At 44.0% G+C, this 21,899-nt stretch overlaps 1 protein-coding gene across 4 annotated transcripts in view; it reads right to left on the bottom strand.

Annotated features, from left to right (window-relative positions):
- LOC147019903 (BTB/POZ domain-containing protein 3-like) overlaps positions 1-21,899 on the bottom strand; it is a 111,157-nt gene that overhangs the window by 17,899 nt on the left and 71,359 nt on the right. For all 4 annotated transcript variants that reach the window (XM_085894738.1, XM_085894737.1, XM_085894739.1 and 1 more), the window contains one exon: positions 11,479-11,695. In XM_085894738.1, the coding sequence (XP_085750864.1) occupies positions 11,479-11,695 (217 nt within the window). The remainder of the gene's footprint in view (positions 1-11,478; positions 11,696-21,899) is intronic.

Here is a 21,899-nt window from a genome sequence, read left to right as displayed (position 1 = left end):
CTGGTAATCATCTTCTCTAAGGTGTACCACTTTCCCAGGAAGCAATAGTCTGCTGTATTCCACTAAATACCAATCGCCAACTTGGATGGTTGTTTCGTCAGTGGAGGGTATACATTTTTGTGTGCTCCAGTAGTTTCATGAAAAGATGATGTACCATTGTCATCTCGACTCAAGAGAACACCGGTGGATTTACCATCCATCACCCTTACATGGTGGACGTTTTATTTCCACTTTCGGACTTGACTCCATACGTGCTGATTTACAGATCCATAAATTCCGTCAATTGGCCCTTTGCCATGCGGTGTTGCGAAATAGTTCCATGCAAAATGAGTCATGTCTTTTCTCAAGAGAAGCAATGGATGCTGCCACAAACTTGTTCGTAAATTGAGAACTTGAACCGTCAGACCATATGTGCACCACCTTGATCAAATAGTGTGTCCTTGGAGTGGATCAAATTGTCATATGCCGACACTAGAATAAAGAGCTCCAGTGCCACAATGCAGCGAGACAAGTATAATTTTCTGAGGAAGTCCACTTAAAGAGGTGCTTTCTCAGGATGATGTGCATCTGAGGCAGCTAATTCTCGCTCCTCATTATATGCGGCTGCTTGCTCCCATTTCACAAAATAATGCTCAAGAAAGTGGGGGATCAAGCTGCTAATGTAATCTACCAGATCTGAAGTTGGACAATCTTTCACCACTTTGATCATGCTCTTACCATTAGTTTCCTATCTTCATCCTCTCACCATCATCAGAAAACTGAAAACCCACTCCGTGGGAGCACCTCCTGCACTGCTGCCCTTCACAGGGCAGCTCAATGGATGATGTGATTGGGGCAAAGCCTTCAGAACCCCCATTCCTTGATGATAGGAGGAAAAGCATGGGGTAAACATCCTGGGACAGATTGCGGTGGTATGGTGGAGTGATGCTGAGGTGTTGTCCACCAGACGGCGGTCTCCTTGGGTTAAACTGCGGCGGTCCATTTAGGTGGGTGCCTGGAATGTCCTCTCCCGAAGAGAGGATGATCACCTGTCTCTGTTATCATCTGCGCTCAAGCGTTTGAATATCTGTATTACAGCTCTCTCTGAGGTTTGGAGACCGGATTGCGGCGAAATAATGGCGGGTGATTACACCTACTATTGGTCTGGTCGCTCTGATGGTTACCATGTCCAAGGAGTTGCTGTAGCTGTGTCCAAAAAGCTGACTCCAATGATAATTGAGGTAACATTGGTCAACAAGCATATTATGACATGAAGGATTCATCACTCGTTGGGTGTCGTTTCCCTGGTCTCTGAAAATACTCCGACTGAGGTGAGTGATCTCACCGTGAAGGACGCATTCAACGCCATGCTCGAGTCTGTGGTTGATCAGTGCCTCAGGTGAGATACTCTCCTTGTCTTGGGGGATTTCAATGCACCGACTGGCACTGATAGGGATGGTTATGAGAGACGTGTTGGTCCCCATGGTTCTGGAACTGTGGATCAGAACAGTACTAAGTTCCTTGACTTTGCAAGAAGTCGTGGAATTTGGGTGGCTGGTTCATGGTTTCAGCGCCCACAAGCTTATCACTGGACTTGGTATTCCAACACTGGTGGTGTGGCAAAGGAGATTGACCATGTGCTCATTGATGGTCAATTGAGGATGATCCACAACTGCAGGGTCTATCGGAGTGGTCAGTTCCTCAATACCGACCACAGGCTTGTTGCAGCTCAATTCCAGGAGAATGGTACCATCCCAGCCGAGGCTGGATGTTGGCAAGCTCAAGGATGAGAGGGTAGCTGAGGAGTTTGCGAACAGGCTGAGCGGGATGTGAGGGGTCTGGGTGCTTTGGGAAATCCTGAAGAGTTGTGGAGCGCCTTCAAGACCACCATCCTTGATGTTACCAGTGGATGTTTTGGAACTCACCGTGGGGTGAAGAAGAATTTTGTCTCTCAAGAGACACTGGATACCATTGACCAGAGTCACAGGGCCAGGCTGAATAGCAGAGCTGATCTGTTCAGGGAGTTGAGGCATACAACTGTACGTGCGCCGAGGGTGGACAAGGAGGCCGATGTGCGAGGAATATGTGAGGGGTAGAGCATCACCTGTGGTCAAGTGATTCTCATCTTGCTTAAGCCCCTGTCACACCATGACGATTTAGCCAGCGTATGGCAACGTATCAAAATTTATCTCAAACGCTGGTGGACACTGAACTATTGATGTTTTTTTCAGTTTTGGGCATATAACAACGTGTTGGACGTATGCATAACGTATTTGTAACGTACACATAAGGTTTCGATAACTTATACCAACGAATGCTTCGCGTGTTGTCGGCATTCACAACTTATGCCAACAATAGTCTAACTTATGCATAGCGCGGCAGAGTATCGCCGACGATCACATGGCGTAGTCTATTAAAAGGCTGCCGCTTGACGATTCAAATCATAACCGCACTAGACATCGAAGTGTCTTGACATTAGTTACTTCCCTTGGCAGCGAACAGGTTAATAATATTTTGTGTTTATCTTTATTATCTTTACTCGTGCGGGCCCGTAGGTGCGTGCCCGTAGGTGCATGCCCGTAGGTGCGTGCCAGTATGTGCAGCTTCGTTCCTTCGCTCTCGTAAATGACGACTGGATTGGGGCATTTTTTCAATTAGATCGGACCAACCGTATCATAAATGGCCATAACTTGGGAAACATACTCAGGTCCCCAGCGTCAATTGTGACGTCATATCAAACGAAGAAGAAGAATTGACGCCCCTCTCTCACCCCCCCTCTCTACCCCCCTAGTCTTGCCCCTCCTCTCTCCCCCTCCTCTCTCGCCTCTCCCCCTCCTCTCCCTTGCCCCCACTCTCACCCCCTCCTCTCTCCCCCACTCTCACCCCCCTCTCTCGCTCCCTCCTCTCTCCCCCTCTCTTGAATTGTGATGCCCCCTCTCTCTCACCCCCTCTCTCTCCCCTCTCTCCCCCCTCCTCTCTCGCCCCTCTCTCTGTAAATGTATTCACAAATGTCTACCAAGCACAACAATTAATTCAAACCTTGGGAAAAAACAGCTTTCAAACCCTTGGGAAACATCTCTTTCCCTTGGGAAAATTCAAACCTTGGGAAACACTTGGGAAGCAGCTGAAACGGATGAAGAACGATATCAAACCTTGAAAAGGCACATACTCAGGTCCCCAGCGTCGATTGTGACGTCATATCAAACGAAGAAGAAGAAGAATTGTGACGTCAATCGTGCAAACAAAAAATAAATAAATAAATTAACATTAATTGTGACGTCATTCGTGACGTCATAGCACCGTGTCCTGTCATTGGTTGACAGACGTTATTGGTCATTATTGGTTGACAGACATTGGTCATTGTATCACGTTATTCTTTTTATTACTGCCAATTATTGTGCTATTATTATTATTATTATTAATATGCTGTTATCATTATTCTGAGATATCTTTGGGGAAAAATGGCATGATAAGGTGGAACGACACTTCAGCTGCGATATATACACCTTTCCAACACTGAAAAAAGCAATAAAATGGCCGTAACTTGGGAACCACTTGTCCGATTAATATCAAACCTTGAAAAGGCACATCCGTGGGTCCCCGGCAATATTCCTGGCAAGTTTCAATCAGATCGGACCGGCGGTTGTCGAGAGACGGCAGTCGCACACACACACACACACACATTGTTGGAATTATAGATAGATGTTATAAGTGTGGTCATTACCTTTGATCATAAATAAAAACAAAACTGCTGTTAATTTTTATATAGAAAGTTAGGTATAATAATATAATGTATAGTCAATACAAACGTATTACAAAGTAACAAGAAAATTTTTTTTATACCAATTCCCCTAAACGCTGCCAATACACCATGATACGGTAGCTGTAAGTTAGAAACATGTTCAGTAAGTTCTGTGGTCGTCCGGAAGACATCAAATACGTCTACATACATCAATATGCGTTGGAGACACGTTACTCATAGGTTCAAAGCACGTTGCACATAGGTTCAAAGCACGTTACTCATAGGTTAGAAATAAGTTTCGGGTACGCTAAACATAACCTCGACGTATTTCGACTTATGAGTAACTTACAAGTAACGTGTGTCGACGTGTATCAACGATCGCATAACATGCCTACAACTTATGTCCAGCGTATGCGGAACGTGTGAGTCATACGCTGGCATACGTCGACAAATTTTGAGCATGCCCAAAATTTGTCGACGAGCTCGGCGTACTATGACGTATGCCAGCGTGCTTCAGTGTGTATTAACGTATACAAAACTTACCCATAACGTATTCGACGTGTGCCAGTGTATTCGCCAAATTTTTCATACGTCGGCATACACTGGCTAAAACATCAAGTTGTGACAGCCCCTTTTCAGGGAAATCACGCATTGCGTTCCTTCAAGCCCATCCCTCGGTGTTAGAGTTAGGGTGGAGAGTGGTGAGCTCTATAGAGAGCAGTCTGCAGTGAAGGCCCGCTGGGCCTGTTACTTTGAGTGGCTGTATCAGGCTGACCCACCTGCTGTTGAGTTGGATGTCAGGGTTTTACTATCGCTATTGCTTTCCATCCAATCATTTGTGATCCACCTTCGTTTGTGGAAACAGGCTGTGGTTAACCGGTTGAAATGGGGTGAAGCTCCTGGGATCTGTGGCATCCACGCTGAACTTCTCAAGGCTGGCGGAAATGCTGTACTCATGTCATTGCATGCAGTTATGTGCACTGCCTGGAACACAGGCATCATCTCAACTGACTGGAAGAATGACCTTGTTGTCCCTCTGAAAAGGAAAGGGTGATCACCACGACGACAACTACTGAGGGGTGACGCTGCTCTCAGTGCTGGGCAAGGTCTTTGCTCGGATAATTCTTGAAAGGGTTTGCCACCATCTGTTTCAGGAACAGCACCCAGAGCAGTTAGGCTTTACACCAAAGAGGTCAAAGATTGACCGTATCCTTGCTCTTCGGATCCTCACCGAACACAGACGAGAGGTTCTGCAGAGGCTGATTGCAGCCAATGTTGATCTCTGCAAAGCATTAAATTCAGTGAATCGGGATGTTCTCTGGAGGATTCTTGGTCTTCGTGGGCTGCCACCAAAAAAGATCAATCATGTGTCTGAACTATACTGTGGTACTGAGTGTGCTGTGAGATGTGGTGATACAATCCCTGACTTGTTTCCAGTTGTTACTGGAGTTTGTCAGGGGTGTGTACTGACCCCCACACTTTTCAGCACTTGTATGGACTGGATTCTGGGGAGGATGTCAGACAGATCAAGCTGCAGTGCATCGTTTGGAAAAGTCATGATCTCTGACCTCAATCTCACAGACGATGCAGTCATCTTTGCGGAGACTCTGGATATCCTTTTGTGGGCCCTCGGGGTGCTGAATGAGGAGACAGAGCCGCTGGGATTACAGGTTCCTGGGTCAAAACTAAGATCCAGACTTTAAATGACATCTTGGACGCTACTATTTTATCTGTACCTGCTTGTGGTGAAGTTAGTGAGGTCTCGGAGAGATTCGCTGACCTTGGCAGTGATATTCATGTCCCTGCTGGCTGTGAGCAAGAGGTCAATAGATGTCTGGGTAGGGCCTGTGGAGTAATTAATTCACTGGATCATGGGATGTGGTGCTGTTGGCACCTGTGCAGGATGGCGAAAGTCCGAGTTTTCATGACCTTGGTGCTTCCAGTCTTTTTCTACAGATGTGAGACTTGGACTCTGACCAGGGATCTGAGACAGAGAATTAATTTCTTTGGTCCCATGTCTCTTCGGAGAATTCTTCGCGATCGCTCGTCGGACTTTGTGTCCAACGACCGGTTGCTGAGAGAGACTCAAATGAGATTTGTTACCGGCATCGTCCGTGAGTGTCAGCTGCGGCTGTATGACCATGTGGCTCGTTTTCCTGGCGCTGATCCCGCTCACCAGATTCTCTCAGCAAAGGAGCCTCGTGAGTGGAGGAGGCCAATGGGCCGACCATGTGCCTCATGGTTGCAGCAGGTTGATCAGCTTCTCAGGGAGATGGGGATGGTCCAGGCATTTGCCTGGGGAATGGCCAGACAGAGGCCCCTGTAGTACCGTGGTGCAGTGACGCGCTACTCTGGCGCATGCTCCCATACCTGACCTGACCTCACAGCAGGATCCACGGGTCTCGGACAAAGATGAGGTCAGATATCGGATTTGTATCTTGACAATGGTGTCATCATCCTCATGCAGCTTTGTATCATCCTTCTGGTGAATCGTCACAGCATCTTTTTTACCTGGTACTTGGCAACTGATATCATCATGTTGAAAAAAACTGTTCCACAAGCTTGACAGTTTCATCACTCATAGCACCAGAATATGGTCGTTTTTGTGGCTGGTGATTACAATCTTGATGTTCCTTGCATTCCACCATGTACAATATGCGATAAACAGCTTTAAAATGACTTGGGGTGCTAGAAAGTCCTCGCCGCAATCGGGCCATCGCTTTTGCCAATGCCACAGCACTGCTGAATGATCCAGGACATCGTTTCTCTTTGGTTAATTCCCTCTTGACCCATCGGCATTTCATCACATGTTTAACTTTTTCTCTCACATCTTTCTCTTTCTGCTTCTTGACAGAACTTGGTAGTTTCTCCATAAGATGTCTCTGTTTTTTACAATTTTTTTCTGGCATTCTCACAGTGTCTTTGTTTGTGCTCTTCATACTTCCTTCCAGCCACCATTTTTGTCTGTAACTACGCTACTTTTCAACATTAGACAACGGCATCCTGTTGAAGATGGGTGCCAGCGTACCTTCAACTTTCCAATCAATGATGTAAATGGAGTGAAAAAAAAAAAAACAGTCCAATATATATAAATATATCTTTCTCTTTCTCTTTCTCTTTCTCTTTCTCTTTCTCTTTCTCTTTCTCTTTCTCTCTCTCTCTCTCTCTCTCTCTCTCTCTCTCTCTCTCTCTCTCTCTCTCTCTCTCTCTCTCTCTCTCTCTCTCTCTCTCTCTCTCTCTCTCTCTCTCTCTCTCCAGACAGAAACAGGAGAGGATATATGCAATTGCATTCTTGGAAGATATACAACGGTGCCATCTAGTGTCCAGCCACTCACAACTCAGTGATACCAGTAATTCACGTTACTTGGAAACTCACATTATCCTTTTAAGATACTTAATACTGCTTTGCAATTAAAGCTAATTTACATTTCATGTTACTATTGTATCAGGCTCACTGATAAGAATGTTGAACGGAAAGGTTCAGCCCAAAATGGTTTTGAGAACAAATAGAAAAGTTGACAATTCTGGTAACTGACGCTACATGTACCAGCAGTCATGCAATCTATGCCATCAAGTGCACAGATAAAGAGTTGTACTACAAAATGAATTGCTTCACTGTGTAGCTCAGGAACAACACTACAAGATGCAATGCATGAATTATCATGTTTGATGCAAAGTAATGTCAGAGACTTACCTTGCAAACTTGTTCATGTTACCAGAGATTTTGGCCATTGACTACCCATGATTCAAAAGTGCTCAGTATTTTTATTTCAGCCAAATTATTATAACAAAAACATCATGTCATAAAACTTGAGGGTACTACCAATCAGGTCAATGGAAAATACCAGTCATGATGAATTGTATTTTTTGAAGTAGTGTCCATGTTTCTGTGGAATGACCCAGATGGTCTTTGCATTTTCGGATGCTTTCGAGTTGGCATTTATAACCATGGCATGAGTGAGTCAATAGCCATTGGTAATTGGTGCCAAACCTCGATAGGAGGTCATATAAAACTTTCGGTGGTGGAGATAAAATGCAGAATACGGGGAGACAGAGAAAAATAAAACAGAAACAGAACTATAACAGAATGAAGAGATAGCGAGGAGATTGGCCGTGACCCTACAAGTGAGCGAGTCCATGCTGGGAAAGCCGAATGAGGAGCACGGTTGTCGGGTGGAGCCGGTGGGTGCCACCACCAGGGACGTGGACACAAAGGATAACGGAGCGAATGGGTAGCGAGTGCACGTACCAGAGGCCTGGACGAGGACTCTTCCTGGGGAGATATATGTGTCTGAGTGCCGTGCGGTATGGGATGGATCGCGCACACAAGCTGCCTGTGCCATGATTAATTGTATTGCCATGACGGAACATGTGCCATGACAGAACCTGACACCGTGGCACGGGTGTGCATGGCCGACACCAAACCGCCGGTATGCGAAGAGTGCACATTGGTGCCTGTTAACCTTCCAGTGAGGGAGGTAGATGCCGCGCTGCCCATGCATACCGGCGTGAGGTTGAAAGTGAGCGAGAGTGCATAATTTTGAGTGCGAGAACAGTGCGTGTGAATGGTAGAATGTACAATAAATAAGGAAGAGGAAGTTAAACAGGGGAGCCACCACCATTAGAGATAGACTGGTTAGAGGTAGATTTGGGTAGCTCGCCACAGAGTTAGTGGGAACGGCTCTGTTTCGGGTTGAGCTGAGAGGTAAACCGAGTGTGCGGCATGATGGAGCATGCACGAGTGCAGGCCCCGGGAGGATAGTTAGGGAAGAATGGTCATGTTCCCTCCGGGTCTTTTGGAAAACCCGGAATTTAAAAGGAAGACGGCATAGATGTGTGCACAGAATGGCCCATAATGTTGACAAAAAAGGAGAGGGCCAAAGCCAAATTGGGGTTTGAGAAGTATCCCCCATGAGCCCAATGGAAATGGAACACCGGACACTGACAGGTAAATTTATTGGTGTAAAAGTGGGGGCACCAATCTGGATAGAAAGAGGTCCCTGGTGGGCCCCGCAGAGGTCCCACTTTACAAGTGGATGCGGCCTCAGCGGCCGAGGGTCTCCGTGGGGTTCCCACGGTGGCCAGGGAAAAATAGAAAGCAGAGACAGAAATAGGCAGCTGACGGGAAAGACACATAGTATAAGAGGGATTTAGAAGACTGTTGTAAATTGTCATGAAAAGAGAATTGGAGATTAGAAAAGTTCACATTGAATGAATTTGGATTATAATTGGCTGACTTTTAGAGCAGAATACCTTTCCTTCTATTGCACCAACGTGATTTGGGATGGATGGTTTTCTATTGGGTTCAGGTCTGGAGAGTGGCTTGGCCACTCCAGGACCTTGAGATGCTTCTTACGGAGCGACTCCTTAGTTGCCCTGGCTGTGTATTTCGGGTCGTTGTCATGCTGGAAGACCCAGCCACACCCCATCTTCAATGCTCTTGTTGAGGGAAGGAGGTTGTTGGCCAAGATCTCGCAATACATGGCCCCATCCATCCTCCCCTCAATACGGTGCAGTCGTCCTGTCCCCTTTGCAGAAAAGCATCCCCAAAGAATGATGTTTCCACCTCCATGCTTCACGGTTGGGATGGTGTTCTTGGGGTTGTACTCATCCTTCTTCTTCCTCCAAACACGGCGAGTGGAGTTTAAACCAAAAAGCTCTGTGTTGGTCTCATCAGAACACATGACCTTCTCCCATTCTTCCTCTGGATCATCCAGATGGTCATTGGCAAACTTCAGACGGGACTGGACATGTGCTGGCTTGAGCAGAGGGACATTGCGTGCGCTGCAGGATTTTAATCCATGACGGCGTAGTGTGTTAATTATGGTTTTCTTTGATACTGTGGTCCCAGCTCTCTTCAGGTCATTGACCAGGTCCTGCCATGTAGTTCTGGGCTGATCCCTCACCTTTCTCATGATCATTGAGGCTCCACGAGGTGAGATACGGCATGGAGCCCCAGACCGAGGGAGATTGACTGTTATCTTGAACTTCTTCCATTTTCTAATAATTGCGCCAACAGTTGTTGCCTTCTCACCAAGCTGCTTGCCTATTGTCCTGTAGCCCATCCCAGCCTTGTGCAAGTCTACAGTTTTGTCCCTGATGTCCTTCGACAGCTCTCTGGTCTTGCCCATTGTGGAGAGGTTGGAGTCTAATTGATTGAGCGTGGACAGCTGTCTTTTATGCAGATAACGAGTTCAAACAGATGCAGTTAATACAGGTAATGAGTGGAGAATGGGAGGGCTTCTTAAAGACAAAACTTACAGGTCTGTGAGAGCCGGAATTCTTACTGGTTGGTAGGTGATCAAATACTTATTTCATGCAATAAAATGCAAATTAATTATTTATAAATCATACAATGTGATTTTCAGGATTTTTGTTTTAGGTTCCTTCTTTCACAGTTGAAGTGTACCTATGATAAAAATTACAGACCTCTACGTGCTTTGTAAGTAGGAAAACCTGCAAAAATCGGCAGTGTATCAAATACTTGTTCTCCCCTCTGTAGGTGCGAGAATCGATAGATCAGGAGGGAGATTAGTTTAGGGTGAAGCCGGCTATCTTGCCTGCTTGCCGGTCCATACCTGCATCCCCCACGTGCTGGCCGATCACCATCCATCTTCCAGCCCACTACCATCTACCTGCTGAATTACCATCGACCTGCTCATTATCACCATTACCTGCTGGCCATACTGTCATCAGTCATCACCTTCCTTGCTGGCCTGTGTTTGCCAGCCACCAACTTTGCCAAATATGTCTGCCAAAGCCAGCTTTGTCCATCTTGTCAGCAGGACTTCAGAATGTGACCTGCTTATTGGGAAATTTAGTTGTCGGGGATCAACACGTACTACCATACGAACGCCCCTGCTGCAATCTTGTACTGGATGCAATGGGCATCTCCCTTGCATGCATGGGCAGATGGGCTAACAAGAACATGTATACTGCAATAACAAATTAAAAAGCATCAAGAAACATGACTGTTCACTGGGTGTTTGGATCCCCATGAGATTCGACCAAAGTCACATAAATAAGGGCTACATTTTGGATTGCCTTACATCAAAGAAGATGAACCACTAGGCAAGGCATGTTACCCCTTGAAAACCCATCTGGGAGAAGGCAATGACAATCATATATTGGACATAATAAAGTGAACATATGAATGTCGGTCAAACTTAAAAGATACCATTGAGTAAGTTTGTGCAAACTGTTGCTGCAGGAAGAACACCTTAATGTACATGCAAGATTTACATCAAGCCACTTAAATAAAGCATGGTGAACGGTGACGTCTCACTGCAGTCAATTGATGATGAGCCACGACATATCTCAATCACACCAAATTTAAACAGCAGTTTGGTCAACATTTAGAAGAATCACAAAGGGCAACGAGAATGATTGCTAAATGAAATATACAGCTACAAATCAGGCTGTTTGAAAACCAACTTTTAGTTTCTCACACATTCAGTCTGCATGAGGTCTAATGCGTTGATGATCTTTTCAGATAACCTCAACATTTTACAGGTTCATAATAAATTGTATCCAAATGGTAAATGTTTCAAATCCATTTATAAAAAAAACTACATGATGTTAACCTATTTGTAACATTTTAAACTCCGGATGAGCCAAACTCCATGAATGTTTGTGTCAGTGTAAAGAACCATAATGGGCAAACAAAGTTCCCAAAGGTCCACATTCGTACGACCTTAAAAAAAGTTAAACTTAACTCTCTTTTTAAATATTGACGAATCACTTAAAGAGCTACTAACCTGTGCATCAATGACCTCCCAGCAGCGCTGCTCAAGTCCTGGTTCTTGAAAGAGGCGACTCTGAGCTAGCAGCACACAGGCATTACGAGCGGACAGACCAGTCTCAAGGTACGCCACACAGGAACGTGCAAGGTGTCCCACTAGATATTTCTTGGCTACATAGAGGGTTGCAAGCACTGAATCTGGCTCCAGTTCCACCTCATCACAGTAGATGTACCTGGATAAGAAAATAGAAACAGTTACATCATTAGGATTTAAAAAGTGATTTGATAATCGTAACCTAGCAGATGCAGTGCATTGGTAGCTCAATAAAATAAATGTGGCTGTTTTATAGCTCATCTGTCCTTCCCTTCTTTCATATTCAGCACATGGCTGCAGGTGCATCATTTGCTATGGAGTACAGCTGTGTCACTGATGCAATGTCCCATGTAGGTTAGAGCAGGTATTTGTAATTTGGTCAGGGTGTCGGCGATAGCTCGCCTACTCTTCGCAAAGGACACCGTGAGATCATCAACATCAACTTGCTAATGCAGGCATACAGGTCCCCCAGTATCACATATATCTGAGGGACGAGGCCCACTTTCATGAATCAACCTCCCTGCAAAATACCAGGATGACAGTTTATCGTTGGTTTGAAATTCAAATCCAGGTGAAAGAGTTCAGAGGCGAGTGCACATACTACAGCACCTCCCCTCCCTCCCCCAACCCTCACCCATTTGTCATAATGGATGATAAAGAGACAGCCCATAGAAGAAGCTGAAGCAAAGTTAAAACAGGCAAAACTTTTTTTAATATCTGAATAGCACAAGGAACTTCAAGACATACAAACAATAGTAAAAGTGAAAAAAAAAGTGTCAAATTTTATTTGCTCAGTATATTTGGTGATGGGTGTATGCTTTTTGTGAAATGGTAAAAATTATAATCAAGTCATGTGGTACAAGGAGAGATCAAGTAAACTGTTGAATGCCCTTCATGTGTGTTTTCCTTGTTAGAATACATACGTGCATCTAATCCAAGAAATGATGCATTGCCTTCCTTGTCTTGACGATTATGGAGGGTCAAAACTTTAAATAACCAGGCACCCTTCAAGAAATGGAACGGTGACCCAAACATCCGGGTGGCTATCACAAAAAAATCACTGGAGAGAAGTTGATGGCGCACCATTGCAAATCCACATGCTTCCCACCAAAAGCAAGGTTGAAAGATGGCAAAAAGGAATGACCACCAGGAATGACTCAATATCAAATTTTGAGTTTAAAAAAAAAATTCCCCCATTTTGATCACAAGGCAAGGCTAAAAATGATACTGCTCTTACACTTTCTTGCCATGTAATGATCATAACTGCTAAATTGGGTGAATTTCTGCACAACCGTTTCGGAGGAGATAGCATGAGGATAATTATGTCAATATCATGTTTTTCATAAATTAACTGAAAGGGAAAGCACACGTTATAGTTCATTTCTCAAGGTTTCATTTATCAGTTTCACCCCGGAGGGATTGCGAGATTATCGTAACGCAAGACTCTGTATAGTATGTCCACGTCCAAATATTTTCGCTTTAATTATTTTTAGCTCGCCTGTTTGAAAAACAGAGAGCTATAGCAATATCCCCGGCGTGAGCGTGAGCATGAAAATGTTAAAGTTTTTGGTGCAAGTTATTTCCTTTGTAATGTTTTTATCTACCACACTATTTTTTTTACTGATTACAATATACAAATACATATATTGCTTTAAAATTATTTGGATCAGACTTCACTGCAATGCTTTATAAAAAGTATTATTAGACTAGTCTTTTAAAAACGATAAATGTATAAACAGGCGAGCATTGGGTGGCTTTGACACCAACTCTCTGGTTATGTAACCACTTATCCAATCGATGCGAAACTTCAAACATACAAGGGACTCCTCATAGAGAACATTTTATTAAGAACTCTTGACACTAGTAAGAGGCTCCATATAGGATTTTGGTAAATGGAAATTATGTTGATAGCACAAATTTTCCTAATTATTTATCAATAACAATTCAGGTCTCTCACCAGGGGTTTACATAACTGGTATGCAGGTGCTCATGCGCGGTAAAAAAAAAAACAAGAAACTAAATGCGTCCTTCAGAGATGCTCAGAAAGCTCAAAAGCATACTTGCACAATCGAGGCTTTTGAGTTTGACGGAATGTTTTCTCAGCTAGTGCAGGTCAGATTCTTCCATGATAATTCTGATATACTGTGATTTCAAAATTTAAGTGGCCAAAATTGAGTATAAGTTATAACATTATAAGTTATATTATAACTTGTAACTTATAAGAAATATATATATATATATATATATATATATATATATATATATATATATATATATATGTAGATCTAAGGAGAACATGCAAGCGAAGAGGAAGAAGAGGAGGTTCAGGAGCATCTGGAAGGAAAAATAAATAAATAAAAGAGCGGCTTGCGAGTGTTTCGTCTGGAGCAGATGTTCTGAGAGAGCGCTTACAGAGGAGTAAGATGCATACAAAGCTGAGAGGCACTTTAAAAATTGGAGTGGCATTTGGGAAAGCAGACGAGCATGCTCAAACCTGACAAAAAAAATTTCCGTGAGTACCAAACAATTTCTGTTGGTACTCAATGGAGAACGTAATAAAAAAAAAATGTGGAAACCCCTGTCTATTTCCTATTAAGAGTATGGCAAAGAACAATACTATCGGAATAGCAACAACTTGAACGTTTTCTTTCCATTCAAAGTCACAAACACGACAGAACATTGTGACGAAAGACTGAGCAACACAAGCTATTGAAAACTCATTACTAAATGCCAAAGACCTTGGGAAGAAACAACTGGAAAACTTTGTGAATGAGCGACTAGTTTTGAGTGAAGACAATAATATCAATTCAATAAAATCAATAATATCAATCAATGAAGACAATAATAAAGTACCATTCCATCATCCACGACGAAGGAATAATACTCCAACCTTCTAAACTTTATGTTGTGTTGTGAAAAAGAGTTGAAGTAAAAAAGTACAAACAGAAAATCTCGAAAGCTCACTTCCAGTCCGGGGACTTTCCGTGTGCATGTTTAAATCTGCAGCTGCTCGTTTCCACCTCACCAGAGCTGAGTTTTCCAAACAGGATTCCTCCTGTTTTGTGTGTCATTCATCAACTGTTGCTGGTTCGTACCATTGCAGTATTTCATGATAATTCGTTTGTTGTTTTGTGCTTTCCATTTCATAATGTCAAGGCCTTAACGGCCTTTTTCAAGACTTTCCTCGGATAGAAAGTTTGTTTCAGCAAATCAGTCCTGGATGTATTCCCGGCTACTCCGCTTCTATTTACTCAACATTGTCCTATTATATCCTATTTCTGATTTCTTTTCCTCGTTAAAAAAAACAAAATCTGAACAAATAAACAAAACTTCATATTTTATTTCACCCCATTATGATTCTTATCTCGATTGAATTTCCTTCTGCTACTGGTTCTACATCCATCCACCCCACCCTTTCTCTCCAAACAGAATCGACATTAAATATAAACACTTCTTTTGAAAAAAAAAAAACTAACAATGCATTTCAACCCTTGTTTCTCCTTCATAAATGCTGCACGTTCTTATTATCCATCATGATATAGGTCTCTTCTTCCTCTTCAAAAAAAGATTGCTTTTCTGAGGTTTTTGTCGACTCTGCACCTCGTCCACAAACCTCCCCAACCAACACCTGCTCCCCTCACTCTGCTCAGACAGTGCAGCATTACTCCGTGTGTGTAACAAGCGTTCTAATCCCCCATCACATGATCTTTATCTCCATCTGTCAAAATTGGGAAAATGGAATCGGGAAAAGCAACCAACCCCACCCGACCCCCTATAAGCTTCATGACCACCCCTTTCTGCATTCCTCCTCACCCCAACCTCTGGATGCTTTCTCCTCACCTTACACTCTAAAACCTTCCCCCACACAACAAACAGTCAAACCATCCATCACACCACACACACACACACACACACACACACACACACACACACACACACACACACACACACACACACACACACACACACACACACACACACACGCCCTCACCCATATCCCACACACTCACTCAAATCTTCCCCTGTACCCCACACACACAATCTTTCCCGCACACCGCTCTTACACAAACGTCTCACTCTCTCAATCAGAACACTCATCAACATCTCAAACATGCTCTTTTCTCCCTCTCATCACACCTCCCCCTCTTCCCAACCCCTCAAATCTTGTCTCTCCCCCTGCCCACTCCCTACCTCACCATACCACAACCAAGTCTCATCCTTCCCCTATCCCTCACTCTCCTGCCCCATGACCATGCCTGATCTCATCATCTCCCCTCCCTCTGAAAGCAGCCTTCACTCTCTTCCCCCTCCAAGCAACCTTCACTCTCTTAACCCTCCAAGCTTCCCTCTCACCTTTCTCAAAAACTTCCTCCCCCCACCCTTCTCTCTCAACTCTCCCCTCTCTCTCTTCACCCTCAAATCTCCACCCTCAACCCACTTCTCAACGTTGCCCCCCCCTCACATCCACAAAGCCGCCTCCTTCAACCTGCCCTCTCTTCCAAGTCATTCCTCCACCTCTTCCAATCTTCGACTTCCTTCGGCCACCTCTCTTATTACTCCCCACTGTGCCTCATCCCATCACCAGCGAGCCTTTGGTCTTCCTCCTCCTAATCCGGCCCTCTACCCTGGCTCTTGTGCAATCCCCCACACATTATCAACAACTCTCCCTACCTCTCACCCTCCCCTCCCCTCCCCTCCGCTACACCCAAAGCCTCCTCCCTCTGTCTTTCTTAACTGTGTGGACATCAAACATCTGGGGCCTTCGTTCTAACCTGACATCTTTCCATACAGGTTACAACTGATAAACCAGACATAATCTGCTTAACAGAAAGTTTCCTCCTTCAAGACATCTCTGACTCCATGGTATCTCTCCACGGTTACTGCTTCCTCCGGAATGACAGACCTAAGCCTCGTCCTGGCGGCAGAGTTGCTTTCTTCATCAAAAACTATTCCTCACTCTCCATTCACTACCCTTACTCTCCCACTCCCCCAGGAATACGTCTGGCTTCAGCTTACCCTCCACTCCCACCTCATGTTTATATGTGTGTTGTACCATCCACCAAACAATAACTCCATTTACACCTCGCTCACCAAAAACATGGACCAACTTCTATCCTCTCATCCCAAATCTCTCTTCCTTACATGTGGTGACTTAAATTGTCATCATGCCAGTTGGCTGGATGTGGGTACCTCTCTCACCTGCCATGGCACTTCAGCAAACGACTTCTGTGACTCATTGGGACTGACACAATATGTCAACTTTCTGACCCGGATCTCAACCAACGGACTCCATCTCTTTTGGATTTGGTTTTAACCAATTTCCCTGAAAATATCTGCTGTTCTTCCTCTGCTCCAATCAGTTCAACTGACCATATGCTTGTCGAAGTGGACATCTCTGGCTATTAAAGAACCACCTCAGCGCCATAAAGTCTGGCATTTCACTCAGGCCAACTGGCAGGGAGTTCAAGCAGCCATCAAACATGAAGACTGGTCTCCCATTTCTACTTTCTCTAACATCAACTCATTCTGGGAATTATTTCAAAGAAATTTGCTCTCTCTCATGCACAGATTTATCCCATCTTGTTTTCAGTTGTCATACCCTTCCTCCCGCCCATGGTACACTGAAGCTTGTGGCAAGGCAGTTGTTCTGAAACAACTTGCCTTCGCCTCATAGAAGGCAAATACAACTGAAGGCTTTCTCAGTTCCTTCCAGAAAGCTCGGAACAAGTGTGCGTATACCCTTCAGAAGAGCTAGGAAACAACATCTTTCTAATCTCAAGTCTGAACTCTCAAACCTGTCTCCATCCTCCAAATCCTGGTGGCATCTGGTTAAGTTGTTTCTGGTGTATCCCCTCCCTTACCTCAAATATCCACACAGCTGACACTGCACATGAAAAGGCTGAATGCCTAAACTTTGTGTATGCTTCTAAATAGTGTCCCAAACCCATCGCTTTTTGTACCCACCCTACCCAATCGCACATAGCCGTCCCTGGACTGTGTGCTTTTCTCTCGACAATGTGTAGAGTTTGCTGTCAATCGTCGACTCCGATTCTGCAACTGGTGCAGACGGCATCAGCCCACATGTCCTAAAAACCTGCTGCGCTGTCTGTCTGTCTGTCTGTCTGTCTGTCTGTCTGTCTGTCTGTCTCTCTCTCTCTGTTCTATTCACACTCTCATTTGCTCAAGGTCATCTGCCATTTGCATGGAAATCAGCAAACATTAGCGCTCTTCAAAAAATAGGTGCAAAAACAGATCCCTGCAACTACAGACCAATCAGCCTTCTCCCAATCATCGGCAAGGTCATGCAATCCATCATTGCTTCTGACATCAAGTCCTTCCTCTTCTCCAATGGCTTGATTCCGGATCATCAATTTGGTTTCAGACCAGGTCACTCTACCCTGGATATGCTGCTTCTGCTCTCCCAACAATGGATGGAGGCACTCAATGCCAGACATGAAATCAGAGCCATATCAGAAACTACAAAAAAATATCCTGAGACATATTGTGAGCTTTCGATACAGTCTGGTATCCCACCCTGCTCACCAAACTCTCTGCCTATGGTATCCAAGGCAATCTCACTCATGGCTCGCAGACGTCATCTCCTGTCACAGTCAACGCGTGACCCTAAATGGAATTCTCTCATCCCCTCTTCCTGTCCAGGCTGGAGTTCCTCTCGGCAGTGTTCTGGGCCCTGTGCTTTTTCTGGTTTTCATCAATGATCTCTCTGACTCACTGGAAAATCCTCTTTACCTCTTTGCTGATGACTCCACCCTCTGCCGTACCATTTGTTATCCCTCAGATCGGCAAGCAGCATCCTCTTCACTCTCTGCAGATCTGGATAAAAATCACAAGCTGCTTCAACACTTGGAACAAGTCTATCAACCCTGACAAATCTCACGCTCTCACAACGCCTCTCTGAAAGGACCGTCTGGAACCCCCCAACCCCCCCCCCCATCTACTTTCTCAACAATCCACTTGAAGAAGTCCTTTCATTCAAGCTTTTGGGTCTCACTATCTGCCATGATCTTTCCTGTGAAAGCCACATTTTCGAGCTGGCCGCCAAAGCCAGTCGCTGACTGGGTATCCTCCGTCATGCAAAGTCCTTCGTTGGCACACCTGAGCTCCTGACCACATACAAAGCCTTCATCCACAGCCTGACGGAGTACTACTCTCCCCTCTGAGCTGGTGCTCCCGCCTCATACCTTTTTTGGCTTCACGCTATGGAAACCAAGGCTTTTCGGATCATTGGTATCTCCCGTAACGAAGCTGAGTCTTTGGATCTCTCACTCTCTCACCGCAGGCTGGGAGGTGGTCTTTGTCTTCTACCGTCTCCTCTCTGGCCTCACCACCCCCCTCACCCACTCTGTCTGTGATGTGTCCTCCCCCATATTTCCGCAAGATGCTCAAGGTCCGCTAGCAATCCCCTTCTGGTGAAACTACTAAAATCAATAATTACTGCTCAGCTTCACTCTTTTATTCCTCTTTTTCCTGCCTGTGGAATCAACTTCCACATCCTCTTCAATCTCATTCTTCCCTCCAGGTCTTCAAGACATCTGTTCACCATCATCTCAGATCGTCTCCAATCCAAAACCATGATCCATGAACCCCATCCAATTTTTCCAACTTTTCCTCCTTGGAGTTTCCTTCTCCATGCAGGCATGTTTTGCGTCCTGTTTTTGGCTGTTACTTCCTGGTCCGTTCAGTGTATAAACAAAAAAAATGAAGCACACTGCAGCGTCTTATCACCGGCTTATGAGGCTGGCTGACCAGTTGATTTGGCTGCAATCCTGAAACATGAACTGATGCCTGTACCAATCTCTTGCTGAAATTAATCTATTACAGCTCCGGGAACAAATGCATGCTTGCAGAGATATCGAATGAAGGCATAGACTGTCCTGAATTTATCCGACTGCACGAATAATCATCTTGTCTCATAATAGATGGTCAAGCACGAGTTGTCAGCATAGGAATGCCTGCTAATGCAATGACGTTTGATGATGTAGCAGATAATTTATATGGGGACAGGCTTCAACAGAATAGATGTGGACGATGATCAATACATACATTATTCAATCAAGTCGGGCACAAGGTGAAGGAGAACTAAGAGTATTCAACCTGTCATACGTGTTGTGGACGGCCATCATGTTCCCTTGCCAAAACCATGGTCAAGTTTTCTAGCTTTGCCAGAAAATAAAGCTGACTTGTCTCGGTTTATGTCTGAGCAAATTACTTCCAAGGCCTCACCACACATAGAAATTGTAGTTGCTGGGGGCTTCACGGATGAGTTTCATGTTAATTTTGAAGCGATTCTTCACGAGCTCTCTTCTGAGAGATGGGGCCAAAAACGATACATAGCACGATATTTCAAAAAGTGGTGAACGGAATTTGATAAAACTTGGTAGAGGAGTTGGGTAGGTGACAACAAACAAGATAAAATGGAAAAAAAACGTCAGTGGGAACAAAATGTAAACTGTTCAGCCTGGTGGAGGTGTTTACTCTCCACAACACAGACTGTGAATACCACAGACTGTGAATAGGAGATATTGCATTGTTATTCTGTCGATTCTTCTGCAAAACTTATATTGCAAATTATCAAATTAAACTTTAAAAACAATCGATCTTCATTTAATATGTGAGAATTAATAAATAAATGAAACTATAATTTGTGGTTTTCTTTGCAATCGATTGATGGAAAACATGACATCTGTCATTTTTAATTAGTCAAATCAATTTAGTGCCTGCATTTAAAATTGGAAATTAAGGGGTTGAAAGACCCAGAATTCAGCTTGATAACAAGCATCTTTGGATTCAGCATGTTCAAATTGGGATGAAAAGCTTTGTTCCCAACTTTTACCCCAAAATGCCTCTCGAAGTTTATGTAGCCTTCTTTTTGCGAACTCTGACTGGTCTAAAAGGTATCACAATGGATCCCACACTTTCCCAAATTCCACAAATTGTATTGCTAAAATCTAAATACATTTTCTTGTTGGTTCTGTCTATGCAATACTGCACAAAAACATCGAAGGACAATTGAAATTTGGTGCCTTGAGAAACTTACACAGCCTCAACGAGTTTTGTTTCATAATCTCTTAAAATGCCTTCTTTATACACTTGGCTTTTGTTAACTTTTACTTTTCTTTCCTGTTCTATCCTCACGAAACCAACTTACCTCAAAATGAAAAGCGTGATATGAGATACCGATCGACTGTCATGTCGCAATGTTAAAAATTACAGTTGTTTTCATGAGCAATAAAAGGTAGAAACTGCCAAAGTAGAAAATTTTAATCGCCGATTCAAACAAAAGTTAAGACCTCACGATGATCAAAATAACCACAAGCAATCAATAATACAATCAGCCCCTGCTATAATGCTTCTACCTTCGCTATTGCATCCCAAATGAAGCAAGCATTAAACTGAGAAATCGTTTTCCAAATGATTGTGTAGAATTAGCCTTGCTCAGAACAGAGGGCACTGTAGTGTGTGTGTGTGTGTGTGTGTGTGTGTGTGTGTGTGTGTGTGTGTGTGTGTGTGTGTGTGTGTGTGTGTGTGTGTGTGTGTGTGTGTGTGTGTGTGTGTGTTGGTTGTTGGTTGTTATCTCCATATGCAGGTTTCAGATGATGAAACGCAGTTCTTTCAGGTCTCGAAGTATCCACCCCTCTAATCTCAGTAAGGAATCATAATTAATTGACCAAACTGTGCAGTTTCCTTGTTCTCAACGTTTTGTTGTGAGGGCTTTCAGGATTGTCACCGAGCCCTGGGCAACTTCGAACTGTAGTTTGTTAGCAAAAATAGTCCCAGGGATGATTCTCCGTAAGGTTCTTCTTTATCATTCATGCTGCTTTGATTATCTATCACTGGTAAATTTTTTATGCTCTTCAGCTTCCAAAATATTTCGACTTCATCTTTGAGATATTGTCATTTGGTCATCTTCTTGATTTCTATATTGTCTAGGGCAAAATCACTGGGTAATGACACCTCAATTAGCAATGTGTGTGTGTGTATGTGTATGTGTATGTGTATGTGTATGTGTATGTGTATGTGTATGTGTATGTGTATGTGTGTGTGTGTGTGTGTGTGTGTGTGTGTGTGTGTGTGTGTGTGTGTGTGTGTGTGTGTGTGTGTGTGTGTGTATCCATGTCAACACAAAGATAAAAACTTTAATATAGCACTCCTAGTGTGTGAAAGGGGTAGCCAAGAAATTTGGCTTATATACATGCAAGCATGGAAATGGTCATAAAACGATGTGATGATAATGATGAAGATGAAGATGAAGATGAAGAAGAAGAAGAAATACCCCGACGACAGGGCCCTGAATTGCTAAATGCTTTGTCTCATTTATCCAC

The sequence above is a fragment of the Eptatretus burgeri genome, chromosome 9 (genome assembly GCF_056783735.1).
Source record: "Eptatretus burgeri isolate ZD-2024b chromosome 9, Ebu_testis_v1, whole genome shotgun sequence".
Classification (NCBI taxonomy): domain Eukaryota; kingdom Metazoa; phylum Chordata; class Myxini; order Myxiniformes; family Myxinidae; genus Eptatretus; species Eptatretus burgeri.
This window is presented reverse-complemented; position numbering and strand designations above follow the sequence as displayed.